We start from the raw sequence: 16,031 nt of genomic DNA on the forward strand, positions 1-16,031 counted from the left end.
TAAATCAAGTGGTTTTATTCCAGTTGTTAATGCGTTGGGTGCCTAAGAAACCCAGGTGTCAATTGCATTTGCATAGACAGTATAACCAAATAGCTGCACTGAGACACCTGACAAAACAGCCTCCATGAATGTGAGCATTACTCAGTTACTGACTGCCAGCAGAAGATAAAGAATAATAGAGACTGTTTGCTTTGAAAAGTGATTTGCTGGTGTGATTACTCCTTGGTTATCAGCTGAGATTATGGACTGCCAGGAAACCCCTTAGGTTGCTGTTTGTAAATCACTGGGTTTAGTGGTCTCAGTCATTCAGTTCTGTTTAGTTTTCAAGCACTTTGGAAGCTGTTCAATAAAATTTGTCCATACATCAGAGCTGACGCATGTACCATTAAGTCCTTTATTTTTCTTGCAGAAGTCTGGAAGGTCACTGCCAGTGAAGGAGGGCACTTGCAGTGTGTACTCACACGTGAAGTACACCTAACCAAAAAGTGTACACACACAGCATTGTAAGCTGTATTGTAGTCAGGTAGCTATTCAGCTACCAAAATAAACCCTTCCAAACACTTTGTTTCACTTGATCTTATCCCAATATTTGGCAGAGGTAAAGAATCTGAGAACTCAGATCCTGTGAATCTCCCTTCTTCTATTTGCAACAGTAGAATCATGTCAAGTTGGCCCCAGTGTTTTCATTCCTCACTATTAATTAACTTTGGAACTAGCATTAAGTCTCATTAATCGCGACACTGATTCTTCTTGCATTTGCTGTGATGAAGATTAGCCTTCCTTGTTTTGCCTGGTCCTCTGCTAAATTAGTCTGTCATTTGAAGTAGTCTAAAATAAAGAGGCAAATACTTCAGGAAAACAGAAATTTAATTTCTTAAAAGCGATAATCTTTGAACAGTCCTGAGAAGTTGGTCACATAGGTGTAACTCCATCTCAACTGCAGACCTGTGAGTTTAAATGTGCTGAATGCCAGACTCCTAGTAATAGTATCTTGTGGTTTTGCAGGATTTTATTTGTGAAGTTTTATGCAACTATAAGAATGTACTACTATAAAAAGGTCCATACAGCATTACAGACTGCTTTTCTAAGAGTTAGCGATTGTATTCTTACTTGCCTCAAACTACATAGTACTAGTGGGATAGAAAAACAATTTGCATTTTTTATGACTTTCAGTTTACAATGGCATCCTTATTAAGCCCTTCTGTCACTAGCTATTACCTCTTATAGCACAAGCTAAAGAGGAAAAGTTAGTGTCAGGTCAGCAGACGGTTGTCAGTAGAGATGCTGGTGGTAGTTGGCAGCTCCAGACAAGCATGGGGTTGTCTAATTCATAGCCATGGCATCAGTCTAATTCATAATCATAATAGTCATCATCTGCGTTCACTCCAATGCTGGAGGCCTCACTGGGTTTTATTTTCTTTCTGTCCTCTTTGCCTCTTTCCATGGAAGACAGATTATCTTCACACTGCTGCAGAATCTTTTTGGAAGACATCCAACTTTCTCCTCGGCTTTCTGCTGGCGCCACGCACTGCCCTCCTCTAACATCGGTCCCTTTGGCCACCAGTGCTCTTCTGGTTCTGAGAAGGTCACATGTGCAGTTCCAAGGGTTTCCGTCTAAATACAGATGACGAAGACGGGGTAAATACTCTAAGACTTTGCGATCCAAGGCAGATATCTTGTTATTCCGTAAATTTAAAACCTGAAGCTGTTTCAAGTCCTTCAGCTCCTGTTCTCCAACATCCTCTATGTCATTTCCCTTTAGATCCAATCTAGCAAGGGTGTCTGGAAGTCTGAATAAAAACAAAGCAACACAAAGGTGTTATGTTCATCATACTGATTGTTTGTGTAAGTGGTGTTTGGCAGTGAGTATTTGCCCAGGAACATCTGACATATTAAGATAATACTCTCATTAACAAAAAAATGCAGTCTTCTGCAAAATAGCATGTTGTCCTGAAGTGTTCATGTCCTTTTCTTTAAGTTATAGGAATAATGTCTATGCACACTTGAACTGTTTTCTCAGTTCTTACCTGTGTTTGTTCAACTGAACAGCAGTCCTGCTGCACTGTTATGAAGAATGTGTTCAACTGAGTGTCAAGCTTAAAAATGCATTTTGTACTTTTGATGCCGTAAGTATGCCAATGACCAAATCATAGCACCATGAAAGATCAAAAGTTTAGAGAAACATGGCAACACTACTCCATCAAGTACTTTTATGCATAGTTTGTTTAAAAAGAGTTTTTAGTTCATGAGCTAGAATTTTTCCTCCATTTTGTTCTCCTGATCCCATCAGATTCAAACATTAATCATCACAGAGGCAGCCTGTCTGATGATATTCTGTTTAAGAAATCAGCAACAGGGAAAATAGAAGTGGTTTTTGATGGTCTTTTTAAATTGTACTTTAGAAAATAAGAACTGGTTACATTTAAAAGGAAAAAAAAAGCTGATAACCTCTGGATATGATATTAGACTGGTCAGTACCATTCTTATTTTCATACATCTTGCATTGTACATCTTGTATGATAAGACTATTTTATTTCAAAAGTTTTGCTCACTTAGAATCTTCTCATTTCTTCCTGCTATATGTAGTTAGTGACAAGCACTTAACAGAAAGCCACTTAACTGACGTGGTCTATCTTTAATACAATGAATTGGAAAGTAGCTTAAAAATCATTTTACTAAAGTAGTATTCAAAGTGAGGAAATTAAGAGTCAGATTTTAAGGAAGCTTATTCAGTAAAGCTCTCAGGGAAATTATAGACGGTACTACCAAGAGCTATTTAGAATAGAACAGTATACTACAACAACCAGTAAAGGTTGATGTGATAGCTTAAATCAATGTAATGATAGAAGATACCTTTAAAAATTACCAAGAAGTTACATCATGACCCTCAGTGGATGTTTTTTGTGAAGCTGAGTTTGACCTCTTAGGCTGAAAGGTGGTTGCCATATTTGTGTAAATCTCACAACTCCAGTGGGACTGTTTCAAGAGTGGGGCAGTTCTGTATCATGCTGTATTTCCTGGGGGAAATGAGAATTTCATGTGTTGGTACTCCACAAAAGTCAATCTTGTGGCTGCATTAAATGTTTTGAAACCTAGCCACAGGTGATGATTGTAGTTGCCCAATGTGATATTGTAATGTCAGAAGGGTATGCTGGGGTAAAACTAGTGCCACTGATGTCAAAAACCTAGGATGTTTATCCAGACTGATTACAGTCTAAAGCCTGACCACCAAGTCCTTAAACCTGTGAAGGGTCTTATATACTAAAGTTAGACTTTGACTTTATGGCTATATTCTTTGACTTCAGGCTGTGTTAGTCTTGAGAAAATAATGGCACTGGAGTATATGATGCATGATCCTGCTGATGGCAGAGAAGCCGCACTCACCTCAGAGCTGACTGTGGCAGCCATATCGTGCTGCTGCCACCCCAGGGAGTATCATCAGACTCCTGCCTGCATTCTCACCAGTCCCTGCAAGAAGTATAGGCCCTTTTCTACAAGTCCTGAAAATACTTGGACTTGTGGATTATTTTGTTCTCAGAAAAAAAAACCCAACAAAAAACAAAACAAAAGAAGCTTTCTTTTTCCCCGTTCCTACTGAATAACTGCTAGGATCCATTAACTGTAGCACATTAACTGTATTTCTTAACCTTTGACACTGCTGACTGAGTTCTCAGGTAACTGTTAGAAGCAATACTTTTATTTCTGTATATCCATGCATACCTGGTGATCATCAGATAAATTAAGTCCATAAATTTTATGTCTTGTAATTTTTATTCCCCTTTTTGATGCTTACAGCCTCCCCTTCAAATCTGCATTCATTGTTGAGCTGAAAATAAAAAGTCCCCGATATTTCCTTAAGAGCTGTACTGTTTATGGGCTAATAGATAACTCCTTCCTGTTAATTCTCTTGACTGTGAAGGTTGTAAAATAAGATGGATTAGACAATACTAAAGTAACAAGAAAGCATTAAACATTCCTGTCAAGCTAGACTGAAATCAAATATTTATACACCACTAAATCACTTTCTGATTATAAAGCTGCTGCCAAGTAGATTCAAATGCTAAAGGACCTGATGCTAAATGAATTGAATTTTACTGCATTATTTATTTGGGCTAGTTAAACCTGTCCACAAGCCATAAAAAATAAAATGTAATAGTGCAGTTGTGTTAAAGGAGTTGATGTTAGTGGAATTACTTTGCTATTTTTATGCCGTTTTACTGCACAGGTTTTTGAAGTAATAAAATTGCCACTTTATATCAGACCAGCCTCCATTTGGCTTAGTATGTCATCTCTCATAATGGCCAGGACCAACACTTATATGGACACGAGAGAACCTGTAAGCAGAGCATTAATGAACACAGCATGCCCAAGGGATGTTTCTTCTGTGTTCCTTTGACTAGAATTTTACTTATAGCCTGAGGCTGGAGAGCTTATATGCATTCCAAATACTTTGTAATGTGGGAATTTAATGAAGTTGCAAATGCTAATATCCACTGAAAAGTGCATTCTTTTTGACCAGACTTTGCTCCTGAAATCTTAATATTTTAACAATAATAAACTCACTGTGGGTTGCTAGAAACATCAGCTTTAAAATTGCTGCCTTCCCTTTTTATTGAATGCTCTATTAATTTCATGTTATGGGGGAAGATAAATCTAAGCAGCAGTAAAACTCCTCTGTAATAATTCTGTTATATTCTCCTAGCAGGTTCCTCTTATTTGCGTGCTAATTAAAGAAAGTAGTCTTACTGGCAGGGAGGTACATGAAATGAGTAAATTCACTTGGGACTGCAGAGGTAATGAAAACAGTTCTATGCTGAAACTGCTAACAAGAGTGCTAATTAGTGCCAGTTATGGCAATGGGTTTATGGTGTGGGTAGACTTCTAACATGACTGGGTCTGAATACAATTTTTTTTCCTATTTGGCTGTCATTCTCATAATGTAAGGAAGGAGAGGTGACACCTGGGAACAAGTTCTCCTCAGATTCACTTGCCTCAGAGGAATAGAAATGAGGAGATTCTGTTCCAGCGCCAGATTTGAAAGCTGCACACACTGCTGAAGAGCTCCTGCCTCAAACATGCTAACAGCGTTGTTGTCAAGAAACAAGTGCTTGAGGTCTTGTAGTCCTTGGAAGTCCTGTGCTGTCACCCTTTGAATCAGGTTACTGCTGCAGTCGAGTTTCTGCAATCTGCCAGGCAGCCTGATTGGCATAGTGTGGAGCTGGTTCTTAGAGAGCTCCAGTGTTGTTAAGTTAGGAAGAAGCTGGACACCATCTATTGATGTTAGCTGATTTTCTGACAGGAAGAACTCATATAGGTTTTCTAGGTGCTTCATGTCTCGAAGTCTTATTGTTTTAAGTTGGTTTTTCTCTAATTTTAGTGACAACAGGGATTTAGGTAGGTCAAGAGGCACTTTTGTCAGAAAGTTGCCACTTAAACTGAGAAACTGTAGACTCTGGAAAGATGCAAAGAAGTTGGTTTTGAACGAGTTCAGTTTATTATCAGCCATGCTCAGATACTTCAGCCTAGGAAGCTTAAGTGGTGCAGACACAGATTCCATGTTGTTGCCATCCAGAATCAGACTCTGTAAATTCAAAAGGGAAGAAAATGCGCTTGAAGGCAGAGTTGAAATCAAGTTGTTTCGAATATCGAGCTCTCTTAGTTTCAGCAAACCTTCAAAATCAGATACATGCAGAGTGTTGATGGAGTTATCAGCGAGTTTCAAAATTTCAAGGCCAGATGGGAGGAAGGTGGGTATTTGTTTTAGCTGATTTTTGTAGAGTTCCAGGGACTTCAAGGTGCTCAGAGCTTTGAAGGTGTTGTTTTCTATTGATTCTGTGCCACTGCATGATAGGACCAGCTCTTCAAGGGCTGACATTCTCCTGAAGTCAGTAATCTTAAAGAGAAATAAAAAAGTCATGTAATAGTACACCATCTATTTATGGATCTCCTCACTGGGTACTTCTTCTGAATGCTCTGACAATTGCTAGTGTATATTAAGAAACTATATTTATATTTAGAACAAGACACTAAGGGAAATGGTAATGATAGAAGTGTTACTGTCGGTACCTGCAGTTTGCCAGTATTTACTTGCATTTTTAGAATTTTGTTAAGTTCATATTGTGTCTGGTTTTGAACAAACACAATGTTTGAATAAGGAATATTCCTTTTACTTCTTCCTGGTGGATAGATAGCCTTTATAAAATGGAGATCTAATATTACCATTAAATGGAGATCTACTATCACAGTCTTTGCAGAAAGCAGATGGTTGTTAATGTTCACTATGCTCAACAGAGCTTGCTGGAGTAGTTTTGAGTTCATCATACAGCCATTTCCATATATCAGCAGTACTGTCACTGCAGCGTGTATTCCCCAGGGGAAGTATACATGGATATCATCACTTCTCCCTACTATAAAGTTTTTGCAGGAAACTAAAATCTGACATTTGTATTTCTTCTCTCCCCGCACCATCTTCCCTTTGAAGTAAAAACCTCACATATTATTAAGATGACCAAACCAAAAGTGTCAGATCAGCTTGGTCTGAAAATCACCTCAGTGGAACAGACTGCTTTTACACAATCTTAGGTTTTTGTTAGTTGGCAGTAAACATATGCTTTGCAGTGGGAAATAGATGTTGACTATGACTATAATATACAGAGGCATACTAATTGCTTCATTATATTTCTTCTGTGTTGGAATGTGCTTGTTACCAAAGCTTGCAATCCTGCGTCTCAAGTTAAAAAACAAAATTAAGTGAATCTAGCAGTTTCCTCCAAGCCAAAATAAGAGGAAGCATTCAATGAGGGTGAATCTGGGAGTCCTCTGAGCACACCAGTTCCTTAAACAGTAATATTATGAAACTATCAGAGATGCTGCCCATTGGCCTAGGTGGTTGATTTGTAAAAATTCATTTATATGGGAACCACAGAAAGCTCAGAGCAAGATAAGCAAGTGTTCTGCATGGGAGAGGTGTGAAGGAGTGTCTTCATTCATTTTCCATTCCCATGCCCAAAAAACATCTCACTACAGGTTTCACGAGTACCACATCAGTAAGATATATTAAACTAACACTATAGTCTTTATGCTGTTTCTCCCAGAGACAGGTAGCTACCACCACATTTTATTCCCATTGAGAGAAACTATAAAGCATGCTGTACAGCAGAATTACCCAGGGAACTATAGACCAGTCAGTCTCACCTCTGTGCCTGGCAAAATCTTGGAGCAGATTCTCCTGGAAGGCACATGAAAATCAACAAGGTGCTTGGGGACAGCCAGCATGGCTTCACTAAGGGGAAATCCTGCCTGACCGACATTGTGGCCTGCTATGATGGGGCTATGGAACTGATGGACAAGGGTAGAGCAGTTGATGTCATCTACCTGGACTTATGTAAAGCTTTCAACACTGTCCCACACGACATCCTTGTCTCTAAATTGTGGAGACATCAATTTGATGGATGGACCACTCGGTGGATAAAGAACTGGCTGGATGGCTGCACACAAAGACTTGTGTCAATGGCTCAATGTCCGGCTGGAGACCAGTAACGAGTGGCGTCTCTCAGTGATCGGTGTTGGGACCGGTCTTGTTCAACATCATTGTCACTGACATGGACAGTGGGATTGAGTGCGCCCTCAGCAAGTTTGCTGATGACACCAAGCTGTGTGGTTCGGTTGATACGCTGGAGAGAAGGAATGCCATCCAGAGGGACCTTGACACACTTGTGAGGTGGGCTGATGCCAACCTCATGAAGTTTAACCATACCAAGTGCAAGGTCCTACACCTGGGTCGGAGCAATCCCAGGCACAGCTACAGGTTGGGCAAAGAGATTCAAAGCAGCCCTGCGGAGAAGGACTTGGGGGTGTGGTTGATGAGAAAATGAACATGAGCCGGCAGTGTGCGCTTGCAGCCCAGAAAGCCAACCATATACTGGGCTTCACCAAAAGGAGCGTGACCAGCAGGTCAAAGGAGGTGATCCTGCCCCTCTACTCTGCTCTTGTGAGACCTCCCCTGGAGTATTGTGTGCAGTTCTGGTGTCCTGAACATAAAAAGGACATGGAACTGTTGGAACAAGTCCAGAGAAGGGCCACGAGGATGATCAGGGGACTGGAGCACCTCCCGTATGAAGACAGGATGAGAAAGTTGGGGCTGTTCAGCCTGGAGAAGAGAAGGCTGCGTGGAGACCTCATAGCAGCCTTCCAGTATCTGCACGGGGCCTATAGGGATGCTGGGGAGGGACTCTTCATTAGGGACTGTAGTGACAGGACAAGGGGTAATGGGTTAAAACTTAAACAGGGGAAGTTTAGATTAGATATAAGGAAGAAGTTCTTTCCTGTAAGGGTGGTGAGGCACTTGAATGGGTTGCCCAGGGAAGTTGTGAATGCTCCATCCCTGGCGGTGTTCAAGGGCAGGTTGGGCAGAGCCTTTGGTGGTATGGTTTAGTGTGAGATGTCCCTGCCCATGGCAGGGGGGTTGGAACTTGATGATCTTAAGGTCCTTTCCAACCGTAACTATTCTATGATTCTATGATTCTATAATCCCTCATCCTACTCAGGAATGTACATGGAAGGCAGTGCAATTCCTTTTGCTGTGCGGGTATGGGGTAGTAATTTTGTTTTATGAGCCTGATTAAATACATTTGGATATTATATTTGTGTATGTGAAATCAGCTTATAAACATGACTTTTAAAATATTATTTCCACCTTCATTTATCGAACTCTTGGATGTTTTGGGGTTGTGTCTCTTTACCTTAGCTACAAACTCTGCATTTTAACTTCTGTTAAAATTAGCACCCACACAGCTGTCAAAGGAGAGTGAGATTTCATTCTGCTTTGGTATCCTTAGTCATCGCTACTTTCTGTTTATATTTATTCTGTCTTGTAAAGTTATTTCTAAGCATTGCACGATTGATGCAGCTAGTGAGAAAGGATAGATATGGAACCTCTATTAATGCAGGGTTCTCCATGAGTTACTTTTTAGCTGAATGAGGGAATATACCTCCATAAAAACAAGCAAACAAACAAACCACCCTACATTCTCAACAGTAAGTAATGAAGTTGTCCATTTTCTGTTTTGTCTATAAATGCAGTTTTGTAATCTATATATATTTCTCTATAGCAATCACAGAATTGCATGTCTAGTTCTGGTCATGATTAGGAGGCTAATGTTTCAAAGCTTTATCATGAGAAGTGCCGTAGGAATGAACTGCATTGGTCATGAGCAGAAAAGCATAGTCATATTTAAGTGAGAAAACAGTCTTAAGGAAATAGAAACAAATGTGAACCTTTGAAAGTTCAACACATTTTCTGTTATAAGTTCAAAACCAGTATTTCCTGCTTTTCCTTAGTTGATTGCTGTATCTCACTAAAAGGCTTAATTTTCATTTTACGAAGTGACAGATAGCTACACGAGAGTCAATTTACAGACATTCATTCTGTAATGATGTTAGGCTTCTTAATGTGGATTATTATAATCTGTTTTCCGCCTATTTGGTATGCTTTGCTAGGCTTTGTGGCTATGCAATTTTGAGACTTGAACATTTGTCCATGCTGTTACAAATGACCTAGTCTTTCTAACATGAATCCAGACATATTTAGACGCTTACCAGCTATCTTTTTGCTACAAAGTGATATTTTATTCTCTAACTGGACTGCCTGTAAAGTGATACTAATACAGTTTTACATTTTAAAAAGTAGGTCTAATAAAAATGGATCTAACATACTGTTAAAATAGAAACATTTTAATAATTTTGTCACTTTTTAATGACCTTTTTTTATGAACTGGGATTTGTTATAAGCAATTTCTTAAACTCTAAAATTAAGTAAGTGAAGGAATTTAAAAACCAGACAAACAAAACCTCCTATGGAGTTCTTTTAGCACTTCCAAACATGCACTTTGCAAGCAAAAATCAAATGCTGTTTCTACAAGTAGTGTGATATCTGCCAGTTGAATTTCTTAGCTGTGTAAAATTAAGCATATGCATTTATGATGTCAAGACCTCAGAAGCATAATTTGTTGCATGGAAAGAAAAGTGAAAAATATATTCAGAGACCCAGTCTAATCTTAAGGAAACAATCTGCATAACTACAAGCAGATAGCATGAAAGGACTTACTACTTTCCAGTGCAAAGTCAGTAGTATAAGTAAGGTATACTGATTGCTCAGTTGAATGAATGTATAAAGTAAAAAACCCTTAGATGGTTTCTTGCATCATTTGTTCTGAACAGTCATAAAACATTTATTCCACTGCTCTATTCACTTATATCCAACATTTAAATGCTTTATAACACCTGTGTTTTGCTCTAGTCAGAACCTAAGGCCACTTTATTAGTAACTGAGAAGCTGACAGGTATGGGCAACTAGCCTAAGAAAGGACACATGGCTCATCTGCCTTCTCTTGGAAAGAAAATATTAATTTTTTTTTCTTTTTTTTTTGCGCACAAAATGTATTTTCTAATAAAAAAATCATTTGACAGATCTTTTGTTTAACTGAAGCACATCAATATAGCTAAATCACACCAGTGAACTTCAACCCCTGTAGGTTTGGGAGCTAAACCAAGAAAACCAGAGATACTAGTAGCAGCTAAATAAAAGTAAAATCTTTTCAGAGTTAAATTGTAAAATAACTATTTTTCAGTGAGCAAAAGCTATCCCAAATGATGCTCAATTTCCCTTCTAACCTATTTAATTCAATCCTGAGAGCAAAATCAAAGTTGCAGTTCAGAGGAATATTCTTTGTAGGAGGACAAGCATACTTGAGAGAAAATGTCTCTCTTGAATCAAACATTTCTTGTTATCTGTAGTAAATTGATACACAGCAAGCACATGTAAAATTGTGTTTCTCTTTTGTCTATCAGTAGAAGTTGAATTTATTAAATGAAAATATTTCAGGGTAGAAAACAGAAGAGCCGTTCCAGAGCATAATGCAAAATTAGTATAAACTGATCATGCCTTTAATAATGGGACTCAGTTATGCCTCAAGAAACCCAGAATGAACATTTTTAACAACACAAATAGCTGACAGCTTCAGTTATAACCTGCTACTGTTTATATGAGTTATTAGATAAGCCTAGCATTACTTTTAGAAACATCTCACATTCTGCCTTAAAGTCTAAGTTACTTAATTCCTCTGCCATTTCTAATAGCAGTTGTACCTGACACTTGCAACTGCAGAGGGGGGAAAGAACTTCAATTTCATTTATTAAGGAAATTATTCTAATACATAAAATCTTTCCATGTACTCTGAAAAAGTATTATATTGTATCAAAAGTTGCAAAAGCTTTTAACAAGTTAAACAATTACTCTGGAACTCGGTTATTTGGGCATGTAAAAACAAGTCAACATTTGTCTCCTAGTTGTAAATTACTATTTTTTGAGTTTAATACAAAATATCATTGTGGCAGTGTGAACTGGTGCTCAGAGACTGCAGGCTAATGAAAACCACATAGGAATATATTTACATATCTTTAAAAAAGTAAGTAAAAATAAAACCAGATCTGGCAGGATTTCATCAGTTTTTAGGACGTGGAATAAGATTCTTTCTTCACTTGAAAGCCACCACCATCTGGGAAGCACAGCTTTCGGTTACAGTGCACTACAAAAAGTATTTTTACTGGATTTTTTCCTACCTGGAGTTGTTTAATTTTGCTGTGACTGATGTAGAGTCTCCTGGTGGCAACAGGAATCTCTCTGGGGATCTCCATAGTTCTGTAGCATTGCACTGACAGGGCAGGGTCACAACTGCATCTTCTTGGGCAAGTGGTACTTAGACCACTGTGAAAAGAAAAGACAATGACTAAAAGGTAAGACAAATACATCTTCCAAAACAGGAGCTCTGAAATTGTCTCAGCAACATGCAGCTTGAATTAAGTACCAAAGTCCTTTTATACCATGAAATCTGATAAAAGGATATTATGACTGTGTATTTTATCCCAGTGAAAAACCAGCAAAAACAATACCGTAATTTGCCTGAGTTAAAATGTTGGCAGGCATTACAAAGAGTGAGAAACTTAAACAGTGATAAGGTGCCTTTACATTTGTAGGTATGCGAAATTAGTGTTATTTATTACCTGACATCAATCTGCAAACATCCATATTATCTCCAGTTTCCTAGTTTTGTTAAATGTGACACCACAGAATTAGTGGAGAAAAGATAAAGAGCTGTTTTATAGTGGGGCTGTAAAAGCTTTGTATATCTTCTGTGACCCAGTATTAGAAACAGTAAAAACACAACTAAAACCAACACTGAAGCTTTTTCACTCTTCCTTTTGCATTATTCAGACCCCTCAAAAAAAAAACCCAAACTCAGATAGCTGTTATTTTAAAGCTAAAAAATTCTACTCACTTTCTGAATATCTGTGGTATAGCTGAGTTCTGCTGATTAGTACACGTTTTTGAAAGACTAGACAAAAATCTAGTTACCTGTGTTTGTGTAATCCCCATAAACCCATAAAAGTTTACTTATTTTTGTATTTGAAATTTACAGATGTGAAATGCTTGAAAACATTTAGTATAAATCAAGTGGTAGATGATCAATAGGGCCTATTTACTCTGTGGCAGATGGAAAATACTAGGGTTCCCCTCAGAGTTTTCTCTCTACTTGTTAGTGCTTCTCTCACATACCTACTAGCTGTGCCAGCTAGAGATGTAAAGTTTTGAAAGGCTTACAGTTTGGCTTTTGATTATTTTAGGAACTTTCTACGCATAGTTTTTTCCTGTGTACCCAGTGATTTACAACATACAAAGCAGTGCATTTCAGACATCTTTGTATCTTACCATATTGATCTGATTTGCACTGTTGCCTGCTTCCTTCCATACTCTCCATTGTATCTTAAGTATCAGCTAATCCTGCTCCTTGAATGCAGAACTAAGCCAGTGATTTCTCCAAGCAGAAGATAATGTTGAGGTGATTTGACAAATAGATAACTGAACTGGGGACAGTTCTTGACAGGAATGCCTATTGGATTCAGCTGGGTTTACACTGGACAATTGTGCATTCCCTCATGGAGATCCTTCTGTCTCCTTAATCCTCTACACTATGAGTACAGAACTGCAACCCAGCATCTGCTAAACCAAACGGCAAGAGGAGAAACCTTTTCCTAAAGCAGCCTGTCAAACTGGCATGCTTAACAAGTTACGCAGAAAAATCCGCCAGACCTATGCCATAGTGATCAAATGAGCAAAAATGGGTGGGTGAGCAGAATTAGCGATGGTGTGCTCAAACAAGTATTTTAATGTATCTTGATCTAGGGTTTGGTACCTGGTTAGTGGGTTTGCTTTTTTTTTTCTTTTTCTCCTCCTTTTTTTTGCAGGGGAGGGTGCTGGAAGGGACATTAAAGATTGTTTCCTTTGAACTCCCCTTCCATAGGCAGGGACACCTTCCACTAGACCAGGTTGCTCAAGCCCTGTCCAACCTGGCCTTGAACACTGCCAGGGATGGGCACATCCGCAGATTCTCTGGGCAACCTGTGCCAGTGCCTCACCACCCTCACAATGAAGAATTGTTTCCTAATATTTAATCTAAAAATCCCCTCTGTCAGTCTAAAGCCATTCCCCCTTGTCCTGTCACTCCATGCCCTCGTAAAAGGTCCCTTTCTAGACCTCTACACCCCTTTTGGGTACTAGAAGGCTGCTATAAAGTCTCCCCTGAGCTTTCTCTTCTCCAGCATGGAACAGGCTTTGATCTGATCTCCCAGGTCCTACTGAGTTGAAATGCTGAAGAAACTAACACAGTAATGCTCACAACCTCATGTAGGAATATGTGTTCCTCAAAAATGTCACAAAAAAAAAAAACAACAAAAAAAAACCACAACCCCAAAACCTGCTTTTTGTATATAAAACCCAACAGTTTGAAGTTTAGCGCTCTAGAGTACTGCAGAGTTAGTCTGAGAATCCCTTCAAATAAGACCCATATACTGCGTCCTTCCCTGTTTTGTAAATTTAAAGTCGCTCAGCTGGTTAGAATTCACAGCTGTAGTTACAAGGTAATGCCACAGTACGGTGCTATATTCTTAGCTCTCAGCATTTTCGAACTTTCAAACGAAGGAAAGGAAACTTTATTGGTTCAATCGTTCATTTATGTGATATAAAAAACAATGATTGAATCAAGAATTATATATCCATTAATTTCTGATATATGTCTGGCTTTTGTATTGAGTCTAGAAGACCTGATGGCAACAGAACTGACAGTCACAGGACTGTATAAGCATAAGCATAGTGGGAAGATGTGAGATACGCTGAAAAAAGGAAAGGTGAATAAACATTCCAGGGTCTCCTTGTAGATGCAACACTGCTGGGCCATGAGCTGCACAGTTTAGCAGGGGGGTGTTAAGAAAGTCAATTACTGGTGGTCATTTCCTGCCAGCAGGTTTTATGCAAACTCTCCACACCTTCAATGGGCATTCCTGTGTGGGCCTAAAGGAATGATACTCCCCTCCATCACTTGTCAGAAAGAATGAATGATAGCACCAGTAACCTGCCTGCATGAGACATCTGAGGCACATTCTAGGTTTAACCAAAGGTAAACAGATCAAAACCTGTTAAACCCAAAGTCAGTGTTGGACTCTTTTGTGGGGTTGTTGGCTTTAATATGGACACTAGTTGTACAGTATCATGGCAAAGTAGTAAAATATATTGGACAGATTTAGATGAAACATAAGCTTGAGTTGATGGAACTTGGAAGGTCTTTCAGGAGTGCTGCTTTCATTTCAGATTGAAGAAGGGCTCATAAAGGACTGTAAATGCTGGGTTCTTTGTTTTGGTTGCTTTGGTTTTGTTTTGGTTGTGTTTTTTTTTTTTCAAATATATATCAGTTAGTCTAATAAAAATACTATCATTTTGTACAAACCTTACCTCACGCAAGATTTCAGCATCTACAGTATTGCTGTTTGGGCCTTTTGTTTCTTTACCAAAGTCAGAGGTTTGACAAAAGCAAACATATGTGTGTCAAGATATAATTTTTTAAGCTAAAATTATGTTAGAAAATCACATAAATGTAAGATGTCATTTAAATTGGAAGAATTAATCTGCAAAACTCGAGTTATGAAGTGTTTAGAAATATCTGAGTTAAGACAACCCATATAACCTGAAGGTAGATCCCTTGTAATGCACATGATGGCAAGGGACCACACAAAGGATGATGCAGTCTTATCATGAAAGACAAGAAGCTGAGCTCTTGCAGTCGACATGTCCCTTGTCTATAGAAAGGAGAAATTGCAGGAAAAGACCAGCTTAGGGCCTGCAGAGGGCATGAGTAGGAGCTTGGTCCCTGAGGGATGTCACATGCAGAGGCAGTTTGGCAAGTATGAGCTGCTAAGTGATGGCGTATGCTCTGAAGAGTCCTTGGCATATTTAGCTGCCATATGCTATCAAGTGCCTGCCACTGAGTATGTGTGAATTTAATAATACTTTCTTTTTCCCTTTTTTTTTTTTTTTCTTCCCTGGAGGTTTTAAACTTGGATTTGGACCAGTTTTTCATAGGGACAACAAATGGCATTTGTCTGCTGCAAAAGTTACCTCCAGTCAAGCACTTCTCTCCAGAGTGGATCAGGCTGCTAAGGGAAACAATCATAACATTGTTTTTAAAAACATGATGCTTTAAATACACAGGTCTATTGTATATGACCATTTATTTAAGATCTGTAATTAACCTAAGTGAGATGGGGCCTTGTGCAGTACCACCCAAAAGTAAATTGGCAGGGTTGGATCATCCAACTGATACTGGAACCAAGACGATTTCTGTTTCTGAACCACACAAAAGTAGTTCAGGTTAGTAGTTAACAACCATGACTTGTAAGGACTTTTCAGAGTCCTGTATGAAGCAAGCTAGTTCTGGCCCTTCCATTTCCTGTGGGTGTCTTTAGCCTTTAAGAGCAGCTTAAAACTAAAAATTGTCTATCTTCAGACTGTGAGGCACAGACTTTGAAACAGCATTTCTCTAAACTCTAACACTGTGTGCGCAAAAGGAGGTTTACATCCTTTCAAACTATAAAAGCTGGACGTTTTTGTCACATTTTATTAATTTAAAAAAACAAAACAAAAC

The 16,031-nt window shown here is 38.7% G+C and overlaps 1 protein-coding gene across 1 annotated transcript; it reads right to left on the bottom strand.

The window, feature by feature from the left end:
- Positions 1–845: 845 nt before the first annotated feature.
- Positions 846–12,407, bottom strand: LOC133272661 (nephrocan-like). The gene is made up of 3 exons (XM_061460052.1): positions 11,620–12,407; positions 4,992–5,893; positions 846–1,790 (listed from the first exon to the last, which is right to left on the bottom strand). The coding sequence occupies exons 1-3, from the start codon at positions 11,806–11,808 to the stop codon at positions 1,343–1,345; spliced, it is 1,539 nt and encodes a 512-aa protein (XP_061316036.1). The 5' UTR covers positions 11,809–12,407; the 3' UTR covers positions 846–1,342.
- Positions 12,408–16,031: the final 3,624 nt, after the last annotated feature.

Source organism: Pezoporus flaviventris, unplaced genomic scaffold, assembly GCF_033815535.1.
Source record: "Pezoporus flaviventris isolate CSIRO_AGI_PZ_B2104156 unplaced genomic scaffold, CSIRO_AGI_Pfla_v1 ptg000031l, whole genome shotgun sequence".
Taxonomy (NCBI): Eukaryota; Metazoa; Chordata; class Aves; order Psittaciformes; family Psittacidae; genus Pezoporus; species Pezoporus flaviventris.

What these genes read in the sequence shown, in the direction of transcription:
- LOC133272661 (XM_061460052.1), bottom strand. Translation starts at nt 11,808, where the DNA reads ATGTATTTGTCTTACCTTTTAGTCATTGTCTTTTCTTTTCACAGTGGT. An exon ending in GCAAAATTAAACAACTCCAG is followed by an intron (nt 5,894 to 11,619) that starts GTAGGAAAAAAT and finishes TTTCTCTTTAAG; the next exon opens with ATTACTGACTTCAGGAGAAT. An exon ending in CTCATTTCTATTCCTCTGAG is followed by an intron (nt 1,791 to 4,991) that starts GCAAGTGAATCT and finishes GTTTTTATTCAG; the next exon opens with ACTTCCAGACACCCTTGCTA.